At 44.6% G+C, this 19,701-nt stretch overlaps 8 protein-coding genes; 4 read left to right on the top strand and 4 right to left on the bottom strand.

Annotated features, from left to right (window-relative positions):
- Nucleotides 1–378: 378 nt before the first annotated feature.
- On the top strand, nucleotides 379–1,575 carry FFUJ_11316 (uncharacterized protein; the record flags this gene model as incomplete). Its single annotated transcript, XM_023570201.1, has 1 exon — nucleotides 379–1,575. One exon carries the CDS (start codon nucleotides 379–381, stop codon nucleotides 1,573–1,575), a length of 1,197 nt encoding a protein of 398 aa, XP_023437346.1.
- Nucleotides 1,576–1,836: 261 nt separating this feature from the next.
- FFUJ_11317 (related to retrotransposon HobS hobase) lies at nucleotides 1,837–3,456 on the top strand (the record flags this gene model as incomplete). The annotated part of the gene is made up of 1 exon (XM_023570202.1): nucleotides 1,837–3,456. The coding sequence occupies one exon, from the start codon at nucleotides 1,837–1,839 to the stop codon at nucleotides 3,454–3,456; it is 1,620 nt and encodes a 539-aa protein (XP_023437347.1).
- Nucleotides 3,457–5,444: 1,988 nt separating this feature from the next.
- FFUJ_11318 (uncharacterized protein) lies at nucleotides 5,445–6,350 on the bottom strand (the record flags this gene model as incomplete). XM_023570203.1 has 3 exons in its annotated part: nucleotides 5,445–5,783; nucleotides 5,834–5,995; nucleotides 6,147–6,350. The coding sequence occupies 3 exons, from the start codon at nucleotides 6,348–6,350 to the stop codon at nucleotides 5,445–5,447; spliced, it is 705 nt and encodes a 234-aa protein (XP_023438105.1).
- Nucleotides 6,351–9,711: 3,361 nt separating this feature from the next.
- Nucleotides 9,712–10,140, bottom strand: FFUJ_11319 (uncharacterized protein; the record flags this gene model as incomplete). The annotated part of the gene is made up of 1 exon (XM_023570204.1): nucleotides 9,712–10,140. The coding sequence occupies one exon, from the start codon at nucleotides 10,138–10,140 to the stop codon at nucleotides 9,712–9,714; it is 429 nt and encodes a 142-aa protein (XP_023437348.1).
- Nucleotides 10,141–11,487: 1,347 nt separating this feature from the next.
- FFUJ_11320 (related to DAL5-Allantoate and ureidosuccinate permease) lies at nucleotides 11,488–13,249 on the bottom strand (the record flags this gene model as incomplete). XM_023570205.1 has 6 exons in its annotated part: nucleotides 11,488–11,751; nucleotides 11,808–12,140; nucleotides 12,190–12,453; nucleotides 12,503–12,758; nucleotides 12,819–13,040; nucleotides 13,095–13,249. The coding sequence occupies 6 exons, from the start codon at nucleotides 13,247–13,249 to the stop codon at nucleotides 11,488–11,490; spliced, it is 1,494 nt and encodes a 497-aa protein (XP_023437349.1).
- A 644-nt stretch (nucleotides 13,250–13,893) lies between these two features.
- FFUJ_11321 (uncharacterized protein) lies at nucleotides 13,894–15,636 on the bottom strand (the record flags this gene model as incomplete). The annotated part of the gene is made up of 1 exon (XM_023570206.1): nucleotides 13,894–15,636. One exon carries the CDS (start codon nucleotides 15,634–15,636, stop codon nucleotides 13,894–13,896), a length of 1,743 nt encoding a protein of 580 aa, XP_023437350.1.
- A 470-nt stretch (nucleotides 15,637–16,106) lies between these two features.
- Nucleotides 16,107–17,444, top strand: FFUJ_11322 (related to amidohydrolase AmhX; the record flags this gene model as incomplete). XM_023570207.1 has 2 exons in its annotated part: nucleotides 16,107–17,050; nucleotides 17,099–17,444. 2 exons carry the CDS (start codon nucleotides 16,107–16,109, stop codon nucleotides 17,442–17,444), a joined length of 1,290 nt encoding a protein of 429 aa, XP_023437351.1.
- A 1,042-nt stretch (nucleotides 17,445–18,486) lies between these two features.
- FFUJ_11323 (uncharacterized protein) lies at nucleotides 18,487–19,365 on the top strand (the record flags this gene model as incomplete). Its single annotated transcript, XM_023570209.1, has 1 exon — nucleotides 18,487–19,365. The coding sequence occupies one exon, from the start codon at nucleotides 18,487–18,489 to the stop codon at nucleotides 19,363–19,365; it is 879 nt and encodes a 292-aa protein (XP_023437352.1).
- Between the last annotated feature and the right edge of the window lie 336 nt (nucleotides 19,366–19,701).

Here is a 19,701-nt window from a genome sequence, read left to right on the forward strand (position 1 = left end):
TTAGTTTTTTATTTATTAAATATCTCTGCTATAAATTAGGCTAAATTTACTAAAATAAGATTAATTCCTTAATTCATTTCTTTATTACTGCTAGGTCTTTAGCCTATAGGTTATCTCAAAAGGTTGCCATATTTCCATTAAAGCACTAGTATTTATTAAAGGTAATTGTCAGATTGGGAGAATGAAATGATCGCTTGTATCTAGGTAAAACCTCGGCAAGATGCCGGAAGTTGAGGGATTTAGATACAGAATTTCCCCTCTTCTAGAAGAAGGACAATACACAAGCTTTCCAACAATTAAGAGTCTCATTCGCAAGAAAAACTACTATAAGTGTAACCGAGAAGGAAAGCCTAGTGCTCGCCGAAGACATTCAGAACGATGACCAATCAGACGATCAGGCTTGAATCCAGCAACGAGTGGATCAGCTGGTACAAGGCCCTAAAGGTCAAATCAAAGAATGAGGATCTATGGGCCTACATCGACCCAACGGCATCCAATAAGCCCACCCTTAAGGTGGTCGCACCCGTACCCCCCGATATATCGGCGGTAGGACGGCGAAGCGCTACAGCCGCCAGAGCGGCAACTACCATAGAAGCATCATCTTCATCAACACAAGAGACAGCCACGCAGGAAGTCGATCCCCCTGTTGTCGAACCAGACGGAAACCATACCGAATACGAAATACAGACTCAACAAATACCGTATCTTACGGAGAAAGATCACCGAACGGTCGCCACGATGAGGGCGACATACGAGACATATCTGAAGAACTATAAGGACTTAAAGAGGAGGACATCTATTATTCAAGATTGGGTGCTAGATACAGTAGATGAAGGGATTGCGAGGCACCATTTTTCAGAAGATGATACTCTAGCGGAATGGGTTCAGTCTCTCCATGATGAGTTCTCCTTAACGCAAACAGAGCGGAAGCAGGAGGCTCGCCGAGCATACAGAGAAGTCTTGGCGAAACCCATACGCCGTAGATACACAACCTATAAAGGAGCGAGTGACTGGCTTAAGCGATGGAGGACCTCAATCAATGAAGCCCGAGATGTAGGCCTGCAAGAGGCTGAAGAGGCAGATCAGTGGTTTCCTGATCTTATTACGGCTTTAAGGTCAACCCCACTAGAGTCGTGGGCAAACGCCTACAGTGTCACCCAAATGAATCATGTTCGGTCCAACACCCTATCCATCGGCGTGGTAGCGGCGGATATTCGGCTAGCACTAGCGTCACAGCCAGATACGCAGAGAGCTAAAGTAAGCCATGGAGCCTTCCTAGTTGAACGAGGGGAAGAGGCTGGAGAAGACCAAGATACCCCGAGGAAGCCCAGGCAAAAGGAGCGGAAAGGAAAGAAGCGTCCTCGCCAAGGACCCGGCGAAGATAAGGCAGGAAGATGTGAAGCATGCGGACTGAGGCATACCTTATCAAACTGCTTTTATGCTTTCCCTGAGAAGGCCTATACTGGGTTCAAACCAGTACAGGCTCTCGCCGACCAGGCGCAGAGAAGGATAGAAGAAAACAAGGAAGGTATAGCTGATCGAATCAGGAAGCTGAAACTAGAAGGATCAGCCTGACTACATCCAGTCGGCTCCGCTTGGCCGAGCGCAGGCCTAACGGTAGCCAACCGTTACCCCCTAAATAAAAGTGTATTATTAGATTCAGGAGCAACTATACATATATTCAGGGACACAAAGCAAATAAAGAACCTTAGGGCAGCAGCCCTTAAGGACTTCTTTTGGTCAGGAGTAACACAGGTCCCAATAAAGGGATACGGTGAAGCGCAAATCAAACTCAAGTCAAGCGACGGCACGCCAAGAACACTGCAACTCTATAATATGGCCTTATGCACTACATTAGCCACAAACCTAGTGTCATTTACTAAGCTAAGAAAACGAGGAATTTGGTGGAATACAAGCCCAGAAAACAATTATCTACGGCGTTCAGATAGAAGCAAACTCGGCGAGGTCTCGGAGATCGGAGGGCAACAAGTGCTCAAATATAAGCATTCTCCCCAAGACCCAGAACCAACACAAGCTAGACTAGCAGTAAACACACTTCCTATCCCTCCAAAACGGCGCACATATACAACGTGGACCAAGAGAAAGCCATTAAGAGGTAACACCTTAATATGGCACCTAAGGTTAGGCCACCCAGGGCCGGAGGCTCTCCGATGCCTAGCCACGTCTGCAAGAGGAGTACGGATAAAGTCAGAGATTCCAACAGGAATACAGCAAATAACCACAGTTAACTGTAACGCATGTAGAGTGGCGAAAGCTCGCCAACTGGTACGCCGCGCTCCTCGAGAGTCGGTTCAAGTTGCAAGTCCAGGAGATCGAATAGCCATAGACTTCCACCCCATATCACCAGGATATGCAGGCTATAGTTCAGTATGGATGTTCACAGACAGAGCATCAGGGTTTACCTGGGACTATTATGCAACCGATCGGACAACCCCCGCCATCCTCTCGGCGCTAAAAGGCTTCTTAAATATAATGGAAGTACAGTACTCCAAGAAAGTGAAGGTAATCGAATGCGACAATGAGATCACGACGACCCATCCACAAGTATACGCCAAGATAGTTCAGCAAGGAATACGATGTAAACCATCTGCTCCAAACACACAGGCTCAGAATGGTAGTGCAGAAAGAGTAGCTGCAGTTATTATCCAGAAAAGCAGGGCAATAAGGGCAGATGCAAAAATTCCGGAATACCTCTGGCCTGAATCAATAAAGGCAGCCACCTATCTCTACAACCGTACGCCATCGGTTCGGAGACAGCACAAGTCACCATATAAGATATTCCACTTGGAGTGCGTAGCCAAGCAGTCGGCAAAACCAGACCTATCACACCTCAGAGCATACAGATATAAAGCGTTTACACTAACAAAGGATGCACAACTGCAACGCAACAGATTGCATCATCAAACCCCTAGAGGATGGATTGGATACCTAGTAGGATATACATCAAGTAATTCCTACAGGATCTGGAACCCGTTGAACAAGGAGGTATTCTCAACGCGGGATATTACCTTCAATGAACACCAGTGCTTCGACGGAAACACGGCGACCCTTCGAGATGACCTACGGGCCGAAGACCTAGCGGCGATAGAGAAACGAATCAAGGAACTAATCTCACTTCAGCAAACTCAGCCTAATCCATGGCAGAGGCATCTGGCAAATGAAGAACCAGATAAAATTACTGACGAAAATGTAGAATTTATAAGCCCTGAAGCCGACAACTCGGTAAAGACAGGCGAGGAATCGGAACCATACACCCAGTTCAGATTCGAGCTATTACCAACACCCCCGGAATCACCCCCATCGGGTTTCTTCCATGCAATAGAAGATGACCTAAAGGTAAAGAGGGGTGGTGAGCCAGTAAGTAGAACCCTCGCCGAGATGCAAGCGAGAAATCGTATTCCATTCAATATAGCGTTCCTGGCAGGGACGCTATAGCACAAAATATATATAGGCACCCGACGGAAGACCTAAGGTCGCAAGAGTCAAGAGAGTCTAGCCAGCTTCAAGAACTTGCCAGAGGGAGGGAGCTTACCTCAGCCTCTAAACTAATCTAATGCAAGAAAGCAGGAGGCCTAAAGGGATAGGATAAGCTCTGCACTAGGCGAGGAAAAGGGGCCCTATGTCAGTATATATTAGAAGCTTCTAGAGAGGCTCCCTAGCTTACATACTAACATAAAGAGTTATCTATACCGGGATGCAATCCAGAAGGCAGAAGAAGCTCATTTAGAGAGCTATAAACTCTCTTAATTATAGATAGAAGTAGCTAAGACCACGGTAAAGGGTTACCGAATACTTGGATATTACTAGGTGTATATCTATAAGTTAGATAAATACAGAAGATTCCTAAAAATCAAGGTAAGATTGGTAGTCTGGGGAGACTAATAGGCAAAGGATAGCCGAGATACATATGTAGCTACACTGGCCGGAATGTCTTTTAGGGTTCTAATGGCAATTGCAACCAGATTTGACTACAAGATGCTCCAGTATGATGCAGTCAATACATTCATACAATCAACATTAGATGAAGACATATATATGGAAATGCTGATGGGTTACTGAAAACCTGGCGTGGTCCTTAAGCTATAAAAGGCATTATATAGACTCTAAAGGTTACCTCTCTTATGGCAAAAACACTTTAAGAAAGGTCTATTACATACGGGATTTTGCCAAGTACTCGGCAAGGACTGTTATTAGGTCTAAGGCGATATAGTATTTTTCTTCTATGTGGATGACTGTATCCTCTGCTACCTGAAGGAATAAGAAGAAAAGGCAAAAGATCTAATAAAGAAGTTGCAAGAGATATATTATATCGAAGGAGGCAAGACCCTATAATGGTTCTTAGGCATTAAGGTCATAAGGGACAGACCAAACTGTCGCCTATAGCTCTCCTAAGCTGTATATATCAACAAAATGTGATGATTACTTCCAGACCCCTTACCGAGATACAGAGCAGTCGTCCCGATAGCACAAGAAGAGTTATTACCACATACCGAATCATCAAGCCCAAAAAGCATAAATAGTTACCAACAGAAAGTAGGTACTATTATATATGCTGCGGTGATAACTCGCCCAGATATCGCCTTTGTAGCTAGCCGATTAGCAAGATTTAACCAAAACCTGGGACCATAACATCATGAAGCGGCAGACAGAGCACTATAGTATCTTACCTAAACTAAGGACTTAGCCCTTTAATTTAGAAGTGATGATAACTCTTTGGTTGATGGGTTACTGGTAGCCTTAGATGCAAGCTTTGCCGACAACTCGGTGGACCGTCGAAGCTTACAGGCCTTTACTATGCAACTGTTTGGAGGAGTAATAAGCTGGCAAGCAAATAAGCAAGATACTGTAACCACATCTACTACCGAGGCGGAATTACTTGCCCTATTACAAGCAGCCAAAGAGGCTATCTTTGCAAGCCGGCTTATATCCTCATTGCAAGTCAATCTGGAAGATAAGATCCCTCGGCGAGGCCCCGCCAAGCCACCGAAGGTGACTATCCAATGCGATAACTTACAAACTATTCAACTAGTCAAGGAGGAATTGGTCAAGCTGCACACAAAGCTACAACATGTACAGATCTACAACCATTGGCTAAGACAAGAAGTAGCAAATGGGACAGTAGATATGATATATACCCCATCAACTCAGCTAATAGCTGACGGCCTGACTAAGAACCTTACCAGTGAGAAATTCCAAAATTTTCTCAAGCAACTAGGGCTCGCCGAGATCACAGCAATTAGACGGCAGACAGAAATCATTTCAGATTAGGTCACGCAACGGAATGGATGCCCAAAAGATTTGGTTCAGATTCATCACCCCCGAAAAACCACTAAAGTACAGAAGGGGCGAAGCCCCGGCGAACGCTCGCGCAACCAACGCCAACCACACGACAAAGACCAGAGAACCAAAAACCCCCAGCCAAATTACTCAGGGGTGCGGGGAGGCTCGGCGGCGCCTCGGCGACGGGCAGGAGTAGACTGGCCGGGACGACTGACAGGAGCAACGCCAGCAAAAGCGACTGGAACGTCAGGAACGGGGTTATCCGAATGCTCGTCGAGCAGAGCACGAAGAGCCGGCTTGGCTTCGAATGCAGACGGGAGTTCATCGCAGGTCCCCTCGCCCTCAACAGGGACATCCTCGCAGGTATCTAGGCGAAGGATCGCCGAACGAAGGCGGGTTGCGGCAGAGACATTGCGGGCGTAGAGGGGCATCGCAGAGGCAACCCGAGCGGACACTTCCTCAGGAGTAAGTTCGACACCACCCTAGAAACAGGTTAGCCGAGAAGTCGGAGAAGCCTCGACGAAAAACATACGGAAATAAGGCACTGGAGTGCCTGAAGGTCCCGAAGGGACGCAATGTCTTGGGACTGAATTGTAGCAGCCAGAGTGCTGCCACCACCAGAGGCAGGGTTGTGCGTACGGTCGGCGACTACTCGCCAAGCCGCGCCGCAAGACTCGATCGCAGCACAGGCCCGCTAGACCTGAGTAGGATCAAGTTCCTCATCGGCGAAACGATCCTGGAGGCGCTCGATCGCCAGGTAGTAAGCCTGGACTGCGCCGAAGTACTCACGAGGAACCGGCGAAATGTCAGCGAAGACCTAGCAATCGAGGTAGAGAAATACATACAGAGCCGCACTTCTTTCGGTCGTCAGCACAGAAAACACAACACTCCGGCGAGGGGCCGGCGCAGCATCGGAGAGAGAGATCGCGGTGGATGTTGCAGACGCAGTAAAAACATGGGATCTCGCCGGGGGACTGGTTGATCAGCTGAACCTCCGGATCGTAGACGAACTCTCGGAGAACGTTCGCATAGGAGTTGATACGGGACATAGTGACGAAACTATTGGAAATTGCGACTGGAGAATTTCAAAGACGAGTAGACGAGATGTCGACGAGAGCTTGCCGAAGACCAACAATTTTGGCGGGGCAGAAAAATACAAATACCAAAATCTGGTTACCAAGACAACACAAGCACAGACCACCCTACGACAGTCTACCGATGTCTCGCCGAAGCAACACAACACAATACTCAAATCTTCAAGACCAGCGTATCACTATTAGAATTGTTATACACTGAAGAGGGGTGTCAGATTGGGAGAATGAAATGATCGCTTGTATCTAGGTAAAACCTCGGCAAGATGCCGGAAGTTGAGGGATTTAGATATAGAATTTCCCCTCTTCTAGAAGAAGGACAATACACAAGCTTTCCAACAGTAATATCCTATATTAAGAATACCTCCTTATTTAATAGGTTCTAGATCCTATAGGAATTACTTAATATATATCCTACTAGATATTTAATTTATCCTTTAGGGGTTTAATAATATAATCTATTATATTATAGTTATATATCCTTTATTAGTATAAACGCTTTATATCTATATACTTTAAGGTATAATAGGTCTGGTTTTACTAACTGCTTAGCTATATACTCTAAGTAAAATATCTTATATAGTAACTTATACTATCTCTAAATTGATAGCATATAGTTATAGAGATAGGTAGCTGCCTTTATTAATTTAGGCTAAAGGTATTTTAGAATTTTTATATCTGCCTTTATTGCCCTGCTTTTCTAAATAATAACTGCAGCTACTCTTTCTATACTACCATTCTAAGCCTATATATTTAAAGTAAATAGTTTATATTATATTCCTTACTAAACTATCTTAATATATACTTATAGATAGGTTATTATAATCTTATTATTATATTTAATTACCTTTACTTTCTTAAAGTATTATACTTCTATTATATTTAAAAAGCCTTTTAATGCTAAAAGGATAGTAAGGGTTATTTAATTAGTTATATAATAGTTTTAAGTAAACCCTAATACTCTATCTATAAATATCTATACTAAACTATAGCCTATATATTCTAGTAATATAGGGTAGAAGTCTATAGCTATTTAATCTCTTAAACTTATAACTTAAACTAACTCTTAAGGAATGCAGTATACTAGTTAGTAAGCTTTTGCTACTCTATATATATTACAGTTAACTATAGTTATTTACTATATTTCTATTAAAATCTTTAACTTTATCTATACTCTTCTTATAGATATAGCTAGATATTAAAGAGCCTCTAGCCCTAGGTGGCCTAACTTTAGGTGCTATATTAAGGTATTACCTCTTAATAGCTTTCTTTTAGTCTATATTATATATATATACCATTTTAAAGGGATAGAAAGTATATTTACTGCTAGTCTAGCTTATATTAGTTCTAGGTCTTAAGGAGAATACTTATATTTAAGTACTTATTGCCCTTTAATCTCTAAGACCTTACTAAATTTACTTCTATTTAAATGCTATAGATAATTATTTTCTAGGCTTATATCCTACTAAATTCCTTATTTTCTTAGCTTAATAAATAATATTAGGTTTATAGCTAATATAGTATATAAAGCCACATTATAGAGTTATAGTATTCTTAACATGCCATTACTTAACTTAAGTTTAATTTGCACTTTATTGTATCTTTCTATTAAGACCTGTATTACTCCTAACTAAAAGAAGTCCCTAAGGGCTACTGCCTTAAGGTTTTTTATTTACTTTATATCCCTAAATATATATATAGTTACTCTTAAATCTAATAATATACTTTTATTTAAAGGGTAATAGTTAGCTACTATTAGGCCTACACTTAGCTAAGTAAAGCTAATTAAATATAGTTAGGCTAATCCTTTTAGTTTTAACTTCTTAATTTAATTAGCTATACCTTTTTTATTTTCTTCTATCCTTCTCTGCGCCTAGTCGGCAAGAGCCTATATTAGTTTAAACCTAATATAGGCCTTCTTAGGAAAAGTATAAAAGCAGTTTAATAAAGTATACCTCAGTCTGTATACTTTATATCTTTCTACCTTATCTTTATTAGGTCTTTAGTAAAAATACTTCTTTCCTTTTTGCTCCTTTTGCCTAGGCTTCTTTAAGGTATCTTAATCTTCTCTAGCCTCTTTCCCTTATTTAATTAAGAAGGCTTTATAGCTTACTTTAGCTTTCTATATATCTAACTGTAATGCTAGTACTAGCCAAATATCTGCCACTACTATACCAATAGATAGAGTATTAAACTAAATATAATTCATTTAAGTAATACTATAGGCATTTACCTATAACTTTAGTGAGGTTAACCTTAAAGCTATAATAAAATTAAGAAACTACTAATCTGCCTCTTTAGCCTCTTATAGGCCTATATCTTAGGCTTTATTAATTAAAGTCCTCTATTACTTAAGCCAGTTACTTGCTTCTTTATAGGTTATATATCTATAGTATATAGGTTTTACTAAGACTTCTCTATATACTTAATAAGCCTCCTGCTTCTACTCTATTTACATTAAGGAGAACTTATTATAGAGAGACTAAACCTATTCTGCTAGAGTATTATCTTCTAAAAAATAGTGCCTTATAATCCCTTTATTTACTATATCTAATACCTAATCTTAAATAATAGATATCCTCCTCTTTAAGTCCTTATAGTTCTTTAGATATATCTTATATATTGCCTTTATTATAGTAACTATTTAGTAATCTTTCTCTATAAGATATAATATTTATTAAGTCTATATTTTATATTTAGTATAGTTTCTATCTGGTTTAATAATAAAGGGATTGATTTTTTATATAGCTATCTTTTATATTAATAAAGATAATATTTCTATAGTAATTGCCGCTTTAGTGGCTATAGTGCTTTACTATCCTACTGCTAATATATTAGGGGGTATAGGTGTAACTACCTTAAGGGTAGGCTTATTAAATGCCATTAGGTTAATATAAGCCTATAGATCCTTATTTTTTAATTTAACCTTTAGGGCCTTATACTAGCTAATCTACTTATTACTAGATTTAAGCCTAATTATCTAATTAGTTATTATTCTAAATATCTTTAGCAAGTACTAGGCTTTCCTTTTTAGTTATACTTATAGTAGTTTTTCTTGTAAATAAGACTTTTAATTATTAGAAAGCTTATATATTATCTTTCTTCTAGAAAAGGGGAAATTCTATATCTAAATCCCTTAACTTCTAGCATCTTGCCAAGGTTTTACCTAGATATAAGCGATCATTTCATTCTCCCAATCTGACAGAAGTAAGATAACTAACAATATAGAGCCATGCATTTAGATTGTAAATTGTCCCCTTAGCCTGCCCCCTCTTCTACTTGTTGCCTTAAGCTCAATCAGAACTGTAAATTCGGCTAATCACTTCTTTTCCTTAGGTGCTTTAAAGTCAAGAAGGTCGTACAGAGTGAGTGTCGACAAGTACTGATAGTGGTACTTGGCTTTTGACAGTCCCTTGTAGCAATCAAAGGTCCCTTTACTATTCTGGACTGCATACTCTGCCTTAACGCTCCTACAAGTAAGCAAGGCTGATGTGCCTTTGACCAAAGGAGCACTGGCAGGGGTGACACTCAAAGGGCCACAGGAGCCGTAAGTCGACATTTTGGCGCTGTACGCACCAGCTGGGCAGGTAAAGACACCAAATTTGACCGCAGGACTGGGTGGCCTATCGTAAAAGTCAACGAGGGTGATGTTGGAGGTTTTATGCTGAGCTGCAGTGAAGCTGCCCTTGAATAACCCAATGTTCCAACACTGGCACGTCGAGTTATACGGGTACCAGAAAGCTGCCATGACGTCGCCGGGTAAGAAGCGGTTACCACAATATGTTCCACATTTCTTCACATCACTTTCAGTCGAATGTGAGAGTAGCAGATTGTCACCACTTCCCGGCACAGAGCTTGGGTCGATGTTCGAACAGGTCCACCTGAGTCCCTGAATATGTGCTGAAGTGATACTGACAGTGCCCAAAGACCCGCCACAGCCTCCAGGTAAAGCGTTTGCGCTTAAAATACAAAGGGAGATAACCCAGAGATAGAGAGATAAGGAATAAGAGGTAAGACAGTGCATATTAGGCTCTTGAGTTATTGAAAACTGATTCAAGGTCTACATCCTCTAAAACTGACGGGCATAAGTGAGTCTTATACCTAGGTATTGAAAGGTGGGTTGATAGCTTTGATGCATAAAGACTGTTCTAGACTTTGTGAGATAACCACCTGACTTCTTTTATAGCGCAAGCCACCAGCCAGCTGTCATATCACATCTCTTAATTATCTACGTCTGCAGTAGTGCTTAGCACTAAGCCCAATAGTTCCAAAAGCCCGGCTATCATATCCGACCGCAGAGATAAAGATTATTGAAAGATATCTTACCAAACATTTTATTCAAGAACGGAAATATCATTAAGATAATTTCAATATAGATTGGCATCCCTTTCAGATGATTTTGACATATATAGTATAGGTAAAGTTTCGGAACAAAATGGCATCTCTTGTCAAGCGTGCTACTCTAGGGCAAGTTGTGACCTGGGGAGTACTTAAAATGCACAGTACCTTCCTGCCGGGATCCCTATTTGATCAATCTCTCCCTCCCAAAGTCGTAGCGCACCGTCGGCAATGATCAAAAGCTATCTGTGCCTCTAGTCGCAACTGAGCATGAGGAGTTCGTATTGTCGGCAAATGGGATGTATCTCGTCACATTTGATCCTTGGGTTTGCCCAGGCCGAGCAGTCTCAACCTCGGAGAATCCATTGCCTACAGTGATATCCGAATTCCAAGTAGTACATAACAATCCATGTCATTTGAGATGCACTGAACCGCAATTATGTCACTTACACAAATCTTAGGCGGAAACCCCAGACTGAGCGCAGGTAGCTAATAATAACCCCATTCACGCAGCTACTTAGACGAGAATGATGATAATTGATTCAGCTTCCTCACCTGGCCGCCCGCAGTGCTCTGAAGAAAGCGAGTTCAAGACTCTAATGCTAACAGTAAGCTGTTATCTTAAATAAGGTAAATCTATAGCTTTTTTTTTAATTAAGTAAGCTTACTTATTCATAATCATAATTGTTTTTTCAACTAAGTACTACTACAATTTAAGATTGTATTTATACAATACTGCCTACAGTATACAGTCTAGCTAATAGATATAACGGAACTGAGGGATCTCTCTATCTGTTTTGTCACTAAGATTGATCCCTTCTGATGGTCCCTTGATGGCATCTCCAGCATCATCCCGCTTCTTGTTCTCCCAGATAAGATAGAACCTCAGGACAATGCAGAGAATAGCAGAAATTGCCAAGCAGATCATAATAGCCAGAAATCCCGACTTGTAGCCAGGGGCCTCAGAAGGGAAGAAGAGATGAGGACCAACAATGTTCCCAGCACAATATGCGATAAAGACCTGTGTTCAAGTTAGCGTAATGCAGATAGGTACTGCCAGATCCGGGATCAACACACCATAGCACTGACAGTAGTCTTCTTAGTAAAGCCAGCGAAATTACTTGATACCATAGCCATGGTCATGGGAAAGTTTGCAGTAAAGGAAACAGCGAGAGCACACCCCATAACGCGAGTCCACTTATGGGCTGGGTCAACCTCACGCACCATTACAGCCCCAACGATGCTGACAATGACATTGAAAGCCATAAACATCAGCCGAGTGTTTGGGAGATAGGTACTTCCAATGACAGATATGAGAACAAAGACCAGCTGAAAGACAGATGGCAGGATATTGAGAAGGAGTGTCTTTAGGACTGAGAAGCCAAGACCCTGGATAACGATGGTGTTGAACTGTAAAGCTGTGAGTCGTTATGCATAAAGGCACAAGAGCACGACTTACCGTCAGAAGTCCATTGTTGGGGATGACTGCAGCAAGATAACTGACTGCGAGAAGCCAGGCGTTTGGATCGCAGAGTGCCTCCATAACCTGCTCCCTCTTCCATTTGTCATTCTTGATGCCAGTCATATTTGCCTCAACACGAGCAACGGCTTGAGCTCTCTCCTCTTTGGTCAAGAAACGGGCGTTTGCAGGCGTATCAGGGAGAAAAAGCAGAACCATGATGGAAACAGCTATCGTCAAAGCTCCGAAGCAGATGAAGATGGCCTCAAAGGAGTTAGCATAACAAATCAATCCCAAGATATTTTCCACTCACCTTCCAAGGAGAAAAGGTCTTGATTTCACCGAAGCCATAACTGACAAGGCCACCAAGAATACCCGCAGACGTGTTTCCGAGGAACCAAGCACCTTGGCGTAATGGCTGCTCCGATCTTTTGTACCACATAGCCACAATCATAGAAAGACCGGGGGCAATCGCAGTCTCAGCCACACCGAGAAAGAAACGAGTTGCAAGTAGGTCCTTGGCGTTGCGACACAGAGCAGTAAACATCAAAATGGCTCCCCAGATAAACCTAGGAGTGGCGGTTAGAGAATGAACTCTACCTTTGGGTAGACAGAACAATGATACTCACATGGTAACAGCGATGACCTTTGCAATGGGCAATCGAACGAGCAATATACCAGCAATGGGGTACGTTGCGACGAGGAAGCCAAAGTAGTAGATTGCAGATGCCCAGCCGTATTCTTCTCCCTTCAGGTGAAGATCTTCGCGAAGGCCGAGGATGGCGGTATAGCTGAGTGCAGTTTTGTCTAGGAACTGAAAGAGGTAGGCAAACGCCATGATAGGAAGCAGACTGTTTTACATTAGTTCGCGTCTTGATAGTGATTTGTTGGTTAAGAGTGCATACTGAAGATCTGCTTTCCGCAGGATTCTTCGATCCTCTTCTGGTGTTAGATCTCGACCCAGGACGGCTCCATTGGCAACTGAGGCATGGTCTGTTTTGTCGAGCTCCTTGTCTTCGAGCTTGATGTCAACAGTGTCTGATACCTCTTTGCTAGTCATTGTTGCAGATTGACTGTCCGGCGTAGAAGCTAGGCTTGGTATTGGGAGGCGATTTGATGTTGATGACTTGTTTGATGATGTAGAACGGAAGGGGGGGAAAGGGGCATCTTAAGTGCTCCATATCGAACTTATCTTAGGTTGAGCTATCGTTGACGAAACAGGGAGAAGTCGTTTGCAACACAAACAACCGAATACTACATTAGCTATCACCATGGCTTGGGAAGTCGAGATGAACTAGCCATATTGGTTCTGATAGCCGACGAGAAAGTGCGGGGTAGCTGATGAGAGATCTGAAGTACCGTATCATACCTTTTTGATAGAGTTTTATGACTAGACTTCAGATGGAAATGGTGGAGGATCCGCGGAATGAGGCCGAGAGGTTCCAATGGCGGCCAACATCCCTGTCAACAAGGGAGGGGATTCAAAACGGGAGATAAGGCGGGGGAGTGTACTAGGGTATCATAGATCGATCAGGTACACGATAGCAAGCTTACGTCGTGGTTTCACGGATAGGCTAAGTCCCGATATACCAAAGAGTGTACCCCGGAAACAAGGCATAAAGACACACGGTGATGCAGATCGAATCTCACAAGCGTCTCTGTAATTGAGACTATCGAAGCTCAGATTTAGTCCTTCAATAACCCTTACATCAGACACAAGCATATCGAAGTAGCCTGATTCGAGAACGCAGTCCGTAAGTCGATACTCGTTCTCAATTCCGGCCTCATCTTCGAAACCCTCTCCAAAAAGTCACCCGCGCGCGCAAAATGCTCCCCAAACTGTTCCAAGCCTTTAAATCTCTCAAGAATCCATGAAACATGGAGCTCCTCATCAGTCTCTAACGCCACCATGAATAGTGGACGGGCAATCCGAACCATGGCTGCGTCTCCTCCGTGTTGGTAAGCTTGGAATGCTAGATTCATGATTTTACGGATCGTTCTGCCGTCATTAAGTGATAGTTCTAGCGGAGGGTGTATGGTCCTGGCGATGCGGAGAAAGTCGAGGACCTCGGTGTAGTATATCGGTACTACCCAGCGTATGGTCGGGACCATAGAGTGAGAGTTATCAGTGGCTGAAGTGAGCCGTGACGCAAAGGCAAGAATGTTCACGTATCTCTCGCTAGTCTGCTGAATCGCGGTCTCGACCTTAGTGAAAGCCTCAGCTAGTCCTGAGCCACCGACTGGCTTTAGACTCGTCATCTCGGATATAAGGTACCGTAGCTGAACACTAGCCTCCAACAGTTCAAAGACCCGCTGATTCTCTAGATCATCCGCCAGCTCTACTGCGGGGTAGTCGTCACCCCAGACCAAACGGTAAAGCGGTCCAGAATAAGCGTGCAGACTGGACAGTCTCTTGATTGGACCCATCGGCAAACTGCTCTTATCGTCGCTTTCTGGTAAGGTCCTGCAGAGCACCCTAGTGACCTGTCCGCCGAGTCCAAAAGATGCCGCTGTAGCGTCCATTCCGCAGATTCTTGTTATCAGCCGAGCGCAAAATTGGGATAGATGCCGAGGACTTCCTGATTGGGTTGTTCTCATTAGAGGAACTGACTGATTTGTATCTCTGGCGCGTTGTAGGATATCAGCATAATGATGCTTGAAGATAAGCGCTGCCCCGTTTAGATGACTGGCAAGTCCCTTGCATCTGGCATCGCCATGGAGTTGTTCATACATAATCATGAGGACCAACCCGCTTGTCAGTGAATCAAGATTGGTTGACTCGGCTGTTTCGTCGTCACCCAATATGGTGTGTAGTTCTCGCAACGCCTCGGAATAGTGCTTCAGCCCAAGTGTTCGGTATTTTGAGGGGACACCATCTGCCGATACACCATACTGTCTCTCATGCCACTGGTGCCTGTAATCGATACCGCAGCCTCCAATCGCAAGTATCATATGTAGTACAAGAGGATCATGTGTAGCGAGGCGTAGCATAATGGCAAATGCAGAGTACTCTGGCTTCTTCATGATGTATAGCGGCGAAAATGACTCCCGGAAGTACTGTATCGCTTCAATCTCTTCACTGCCGAGCTCCATCCCGTAAGTGCCCCATTGGAAAGGCGTGCTCAATGAGGGTGATATCTCCTCACTTACAGGCCGAGGATTTCCACAAAAAGGCTTGTTTGATACATCTCCACGGAGTGTTGGCTCAACGCGGGAAAAGTTCAGGCTTGAGTGGACAAACGTTCCAGCTGGGGACCCTTTAGGAAAGGTGCGGAGTCGGGGTGCATAATCGCAGCTGAGCTTGAGACGTAGACATCGTCGGCAAAAAGGACGTATCTCGTCGCATTTGACCTTCTTGGTTCGGCATGTCCAGCAGCCGCTCCGGGATCTCGGAGCTGATCGGCCTAGTGACGTTGGTGAAGTTGCAGTGGAGGGAGATGAGGACATTAATATTTCCGCTCTTGGAGCGATAGCCGATGATTATGGCCAAATAAGCAATATCGAGCGAGATAAGAGGAATCATAAGATGGACGAACAGGTAAGTGGATGTGTGATTGAAGTTGCAGAGTGAGGAGATCCTTACTTATGAGACTGGTCGGCAATTTTAGTGGAGCTCGCCGCCATCTTTCGTCGGCTACACGTCCAGAAAGGGTTTGGCTCTTTACCCCAGCTCTGAAGATCCTCTTCACTAAGTTGATAACAGCTTGGGGTTGCTTTCAGTGGCTTGGCACTGGCCAGTATATCGGGGTACTGGTAACGGCCTGGCAGCACCCGGGACGCGAACCGGTAATCAAGACTCCTCGGAACAAATCCACATTGACCTGCGAGTCGAGAGTAGTATATAACAATGCATGTCATGTGAGAAGCATCCAACGGTGTCCTGTAGCTTAGAATATACCTGTGTCCCCTCAGACAAAATGATGGTGATTGATTCAACTTCCTCCCCTGGCCGAGTCGCGCCAACACATGGCGATATTGTGCCTTTACAGAAAGCAGACATCATCGACCAGTGTAGCTCAATAATCGCTTCAACACTGGACTCTCTCAATTCCGCCTTCCAAGAAGTCAACCTCAGCATCCACTCCCATCCCGAAGTCGCATACCAAGAAGTCTTTGCCCATGGCAAACTAACCGACTTCCTCGAAAATCACGGTTTCCAAGTCAAACGCCACGCATGGGGCCTCGACACCGCCTTTGAAGCAACATTCGGCTCCGGAGGTCGTCAGGTCGTCTTCTGCGCTGAATATGATGCACTTCCAGGCATCGGCCATGGCTGCGGCCATAACCTCATCGCTACATCCTCTCTCGCGGCTTTTGTCAGTGCCGCCCGTGCTCTGCAGATGACCAAGCTCCCCGGGCGCTTGCGTATCATTGGAACGCCTGCTGAAGAAGGCGGAGGCGGTAAGATCAAGCTCCTTGAGGCTGGGGCTTTTGATCCCCCGCAGGATATCGCGGCAGCTTTGATGTCGCATCCAATGACCTCGGGACCAAGCTCTGATGGGCTGGTGTACAATGGGATAGCTGGGACGAGAAGCATTGCGGCATACAAGAGCAAGGTCATTTTCAAGGGCCGAGCATCGCATGCGGGTGCGGAACCGTGGAATGGGATTAACGCGTTAGATGCTGCTGTTGCTGCATATGTTAACGTTTCCATGTTGCGACAGCAGATTAGACCAGATGAGAGAGTGCACGGTGTTTTCGAAGATGGTGGCACAGTCCCTAACATTATCCCCCAGTACACTCGAATGAATTGGTGCATTCGCAGTCCCACGCTGGCCGGATGCCGTGACCTCGTCAAGAGAGTGCATGCTTGCTTCGAGGCCGGAGCTGCAGCAGCGAATTGCCAGGTGGAATACGAGACGTAAGTTTCACCGTTTTCACCTCCTATTGCCCTACTAATACAACCTAGAGCGCCATTATACAGCGACCTACTAGTAAACAACATCCTTTCAAACACTTACGTCGAGGAAATGGCCAAGCTGGGACTGAAGATAAAGCCAGAGGAGAACGTCCCTGCTTCAACGGACATGGGTAACGTTTCGTACCATGTTCCGGGCCTCCATGGTGGATTTGCTATCCCTACTACCCCAGATGTATCTATACACCATCCAGACTTTGCTACATGTGCTGGAAAGGAGGGTGCTCACAAAGCAGCTATGGATTGTGCCAGAGGGCTTGCGATGACAGCAATTAGGGTGTTGGCAGATGAAGAATTGTCTCAACGTGTCAAAAATGACTTTGAAAGGGCTTCATAGAGGACAATCGCTATATAAGCTCCTTAAGTATGTCTCCGATGACATTCCATAAGAACATTGTTTTCGTTCGAGTAGGCTATTATGTTAAGAATCTTCCGATGGCCGCTTTATTGGAATAAGATGACCTCTTTCCAAAGCTTTAGTCGCCATGATAAGTTTGTCTTATTATTGCACTCATGGATACGAAGAAAGTCAGATTGATGTGGCTCGTGGTATATAATTGGCATAGCTATAGTGTTGTTTGGCTAGACAGCGTTGATCTCTAGCAGTTCGTATTGCGCTTGGGCATTTGTGCCTCAATTGCCTCGGTTCGGATGTCGGCATGTCTGAGCCAGCCCTATGTTCCAGACCTGACACTTATTCACCCTATCATCGACTGGCATGCGCCTGATCATCAACGTGACTCGTTGAGCGATCTATAAATGGAATGAAAGTTACGGTTGCCCAAGCGATGAGTAGGTTGAGAATTAAGCTCATAACCATGACAGATATTCTTCTTCGGAGCTTACCTGTTTATTAACTACTAATCTTTTCGGAAGATATGTGTAATTTTCCGGCTCGCGACTCTGACCGCGGATGGGATGTGAAAGACAAGACATCACTCCATTCTCAGTATTTATTTCGACGTAATTGTTCCTCCAGATCCAGGGAGATCACGGCACTTGGCTGGGTGTTCCTGAGACACTGCATATTAGCGGCTAACGCCACAAAGCCTACGGCCCTCCCTTTGTTATTCTTGCGCCGTGATTGGCTCAATGTCTCATCTCCCTGAGCTAGAGGAATGTATCTTGCCTAGCGACTTCGAATACGAACAAATTCTATACGATATAAGCACCTTTGTGACCGAGTGCCTAGAATGCGGCGGAGGAATTGTGATGACACAGATGTAATTTTAAATTACCTACACGAGAGACACTAACAACGAGACATGGCGCCTACTTTTATAAATACCAACGAATGTGTAGCCTTGTAAAGTAATTCCTCACTTCACTCTCACCATAATCCCTTTCAAGCACGCAAACACAATCGTTTCTCCATCAAAATGGTTTCCAACACTCGTTCCGTCTTCTTCGGCCTGATGCTCAGTGCTGCGCAGCTCTCAAGCGCTTCACCTGCTGCTGCATCCGACACAGCCTTCTCATCTCCTATCTACCCAACCGCCACTGACTCCATCCCTCCTCATCCCTCCTCCACCGACGAGTGCCTTGCGAAATGTAACGCCGCTCACGACAAGTGTAACACTGCGCCTGACGCCAACCACGCAACCTGCGCTGCTGAGTATGCCGAGTGCATTGGCTACAACCCTTATGGCGGCGCATCATACGTTGCCCCTACTGCTTGCTCGCACTCCGCCAAGCCTACTGCCACCGAGACTGCTAAGGCTGATGAGTGTGTCATGAAGTGCGACAAGGCTCATGATGCGTGCAACACTGCGCCTGATGCCAACCATGCTACCTGCGCTGCTGAGTACGCCGAGTGTCTTGGCTACAACCCTTATGGCGGCGCATCGTTCGTCGCTCCTACAGCCTGCTCGCATTCTGCCAAGCCCACTGCCACCGAGACAGCCAAGGCTGGCGATTGCCTCGAGAAGTGCAACAAGGCCCATGACGCTTGCAACGTTGCCCCTGACGCCAACCACGCTACCTGCGCCGCCGAGTGGGCTGAGTGCCTGGGCTACAACCCTTACGACGGCCCTGGTGGTTCTCTCGTTGAGCCCACAGCTTGCGCTGCCCATACCACTATGGCTTCTGCCACTGGCAAGCATACTGGCATGGAGACCTCCAAGCCTGCTAGCACTGAAGCTTCCAAGCCTGCCAAGACCTCGGAGCCTGTTGTTGTTGTCAACGGAGCTGGAAGCCTCTCAGGCAAGGTCGCTGGCTTGGTTGGTGCCATTGGTGCCGCTGCTGTTGCTCTTCTCTAAGTTCTGATTGGTTTGTTTGAACTCATTAATAGTATCCCTGGCCATTTCAAAGTTGGAACTTATCCAATCCATGGCCAAGCTGGAGAGCTGTATTCCGCCATACCGATGAGATACTACCTGGTTCTGAGTTGGAGGTCTTTAATATTAGCTTAGTCAAATTATAAATCTAATTCAATTTTTTGTTTGCCTATATTCTTATTCCTTGAACAATCTAGACTCCAAGTATTTGACACTCAGAGAGATAGCACTGAGAAATATTGTCAAGACGATCAGAGCCTATTTTTACCCTGGATGACGGGTTGAACATCATAGGGAGACCAACAGATCTGAGTTGGT

The sequence above is a fragment of the Fusarium fujikuroi genome, chromosome FFUJ_chr11 (genome assembly GCF_900079805.1).
Source record: "Fusarium fujikuroi IMI 58289 draft genome, chromosome FFUJ_chr11".
NCBI lineage: Eukaryota > Fungi > Ascomycota > Sordariomycetes > Hypocreales > Nectriaceae > Fusarium > Fusarium fujikuroi.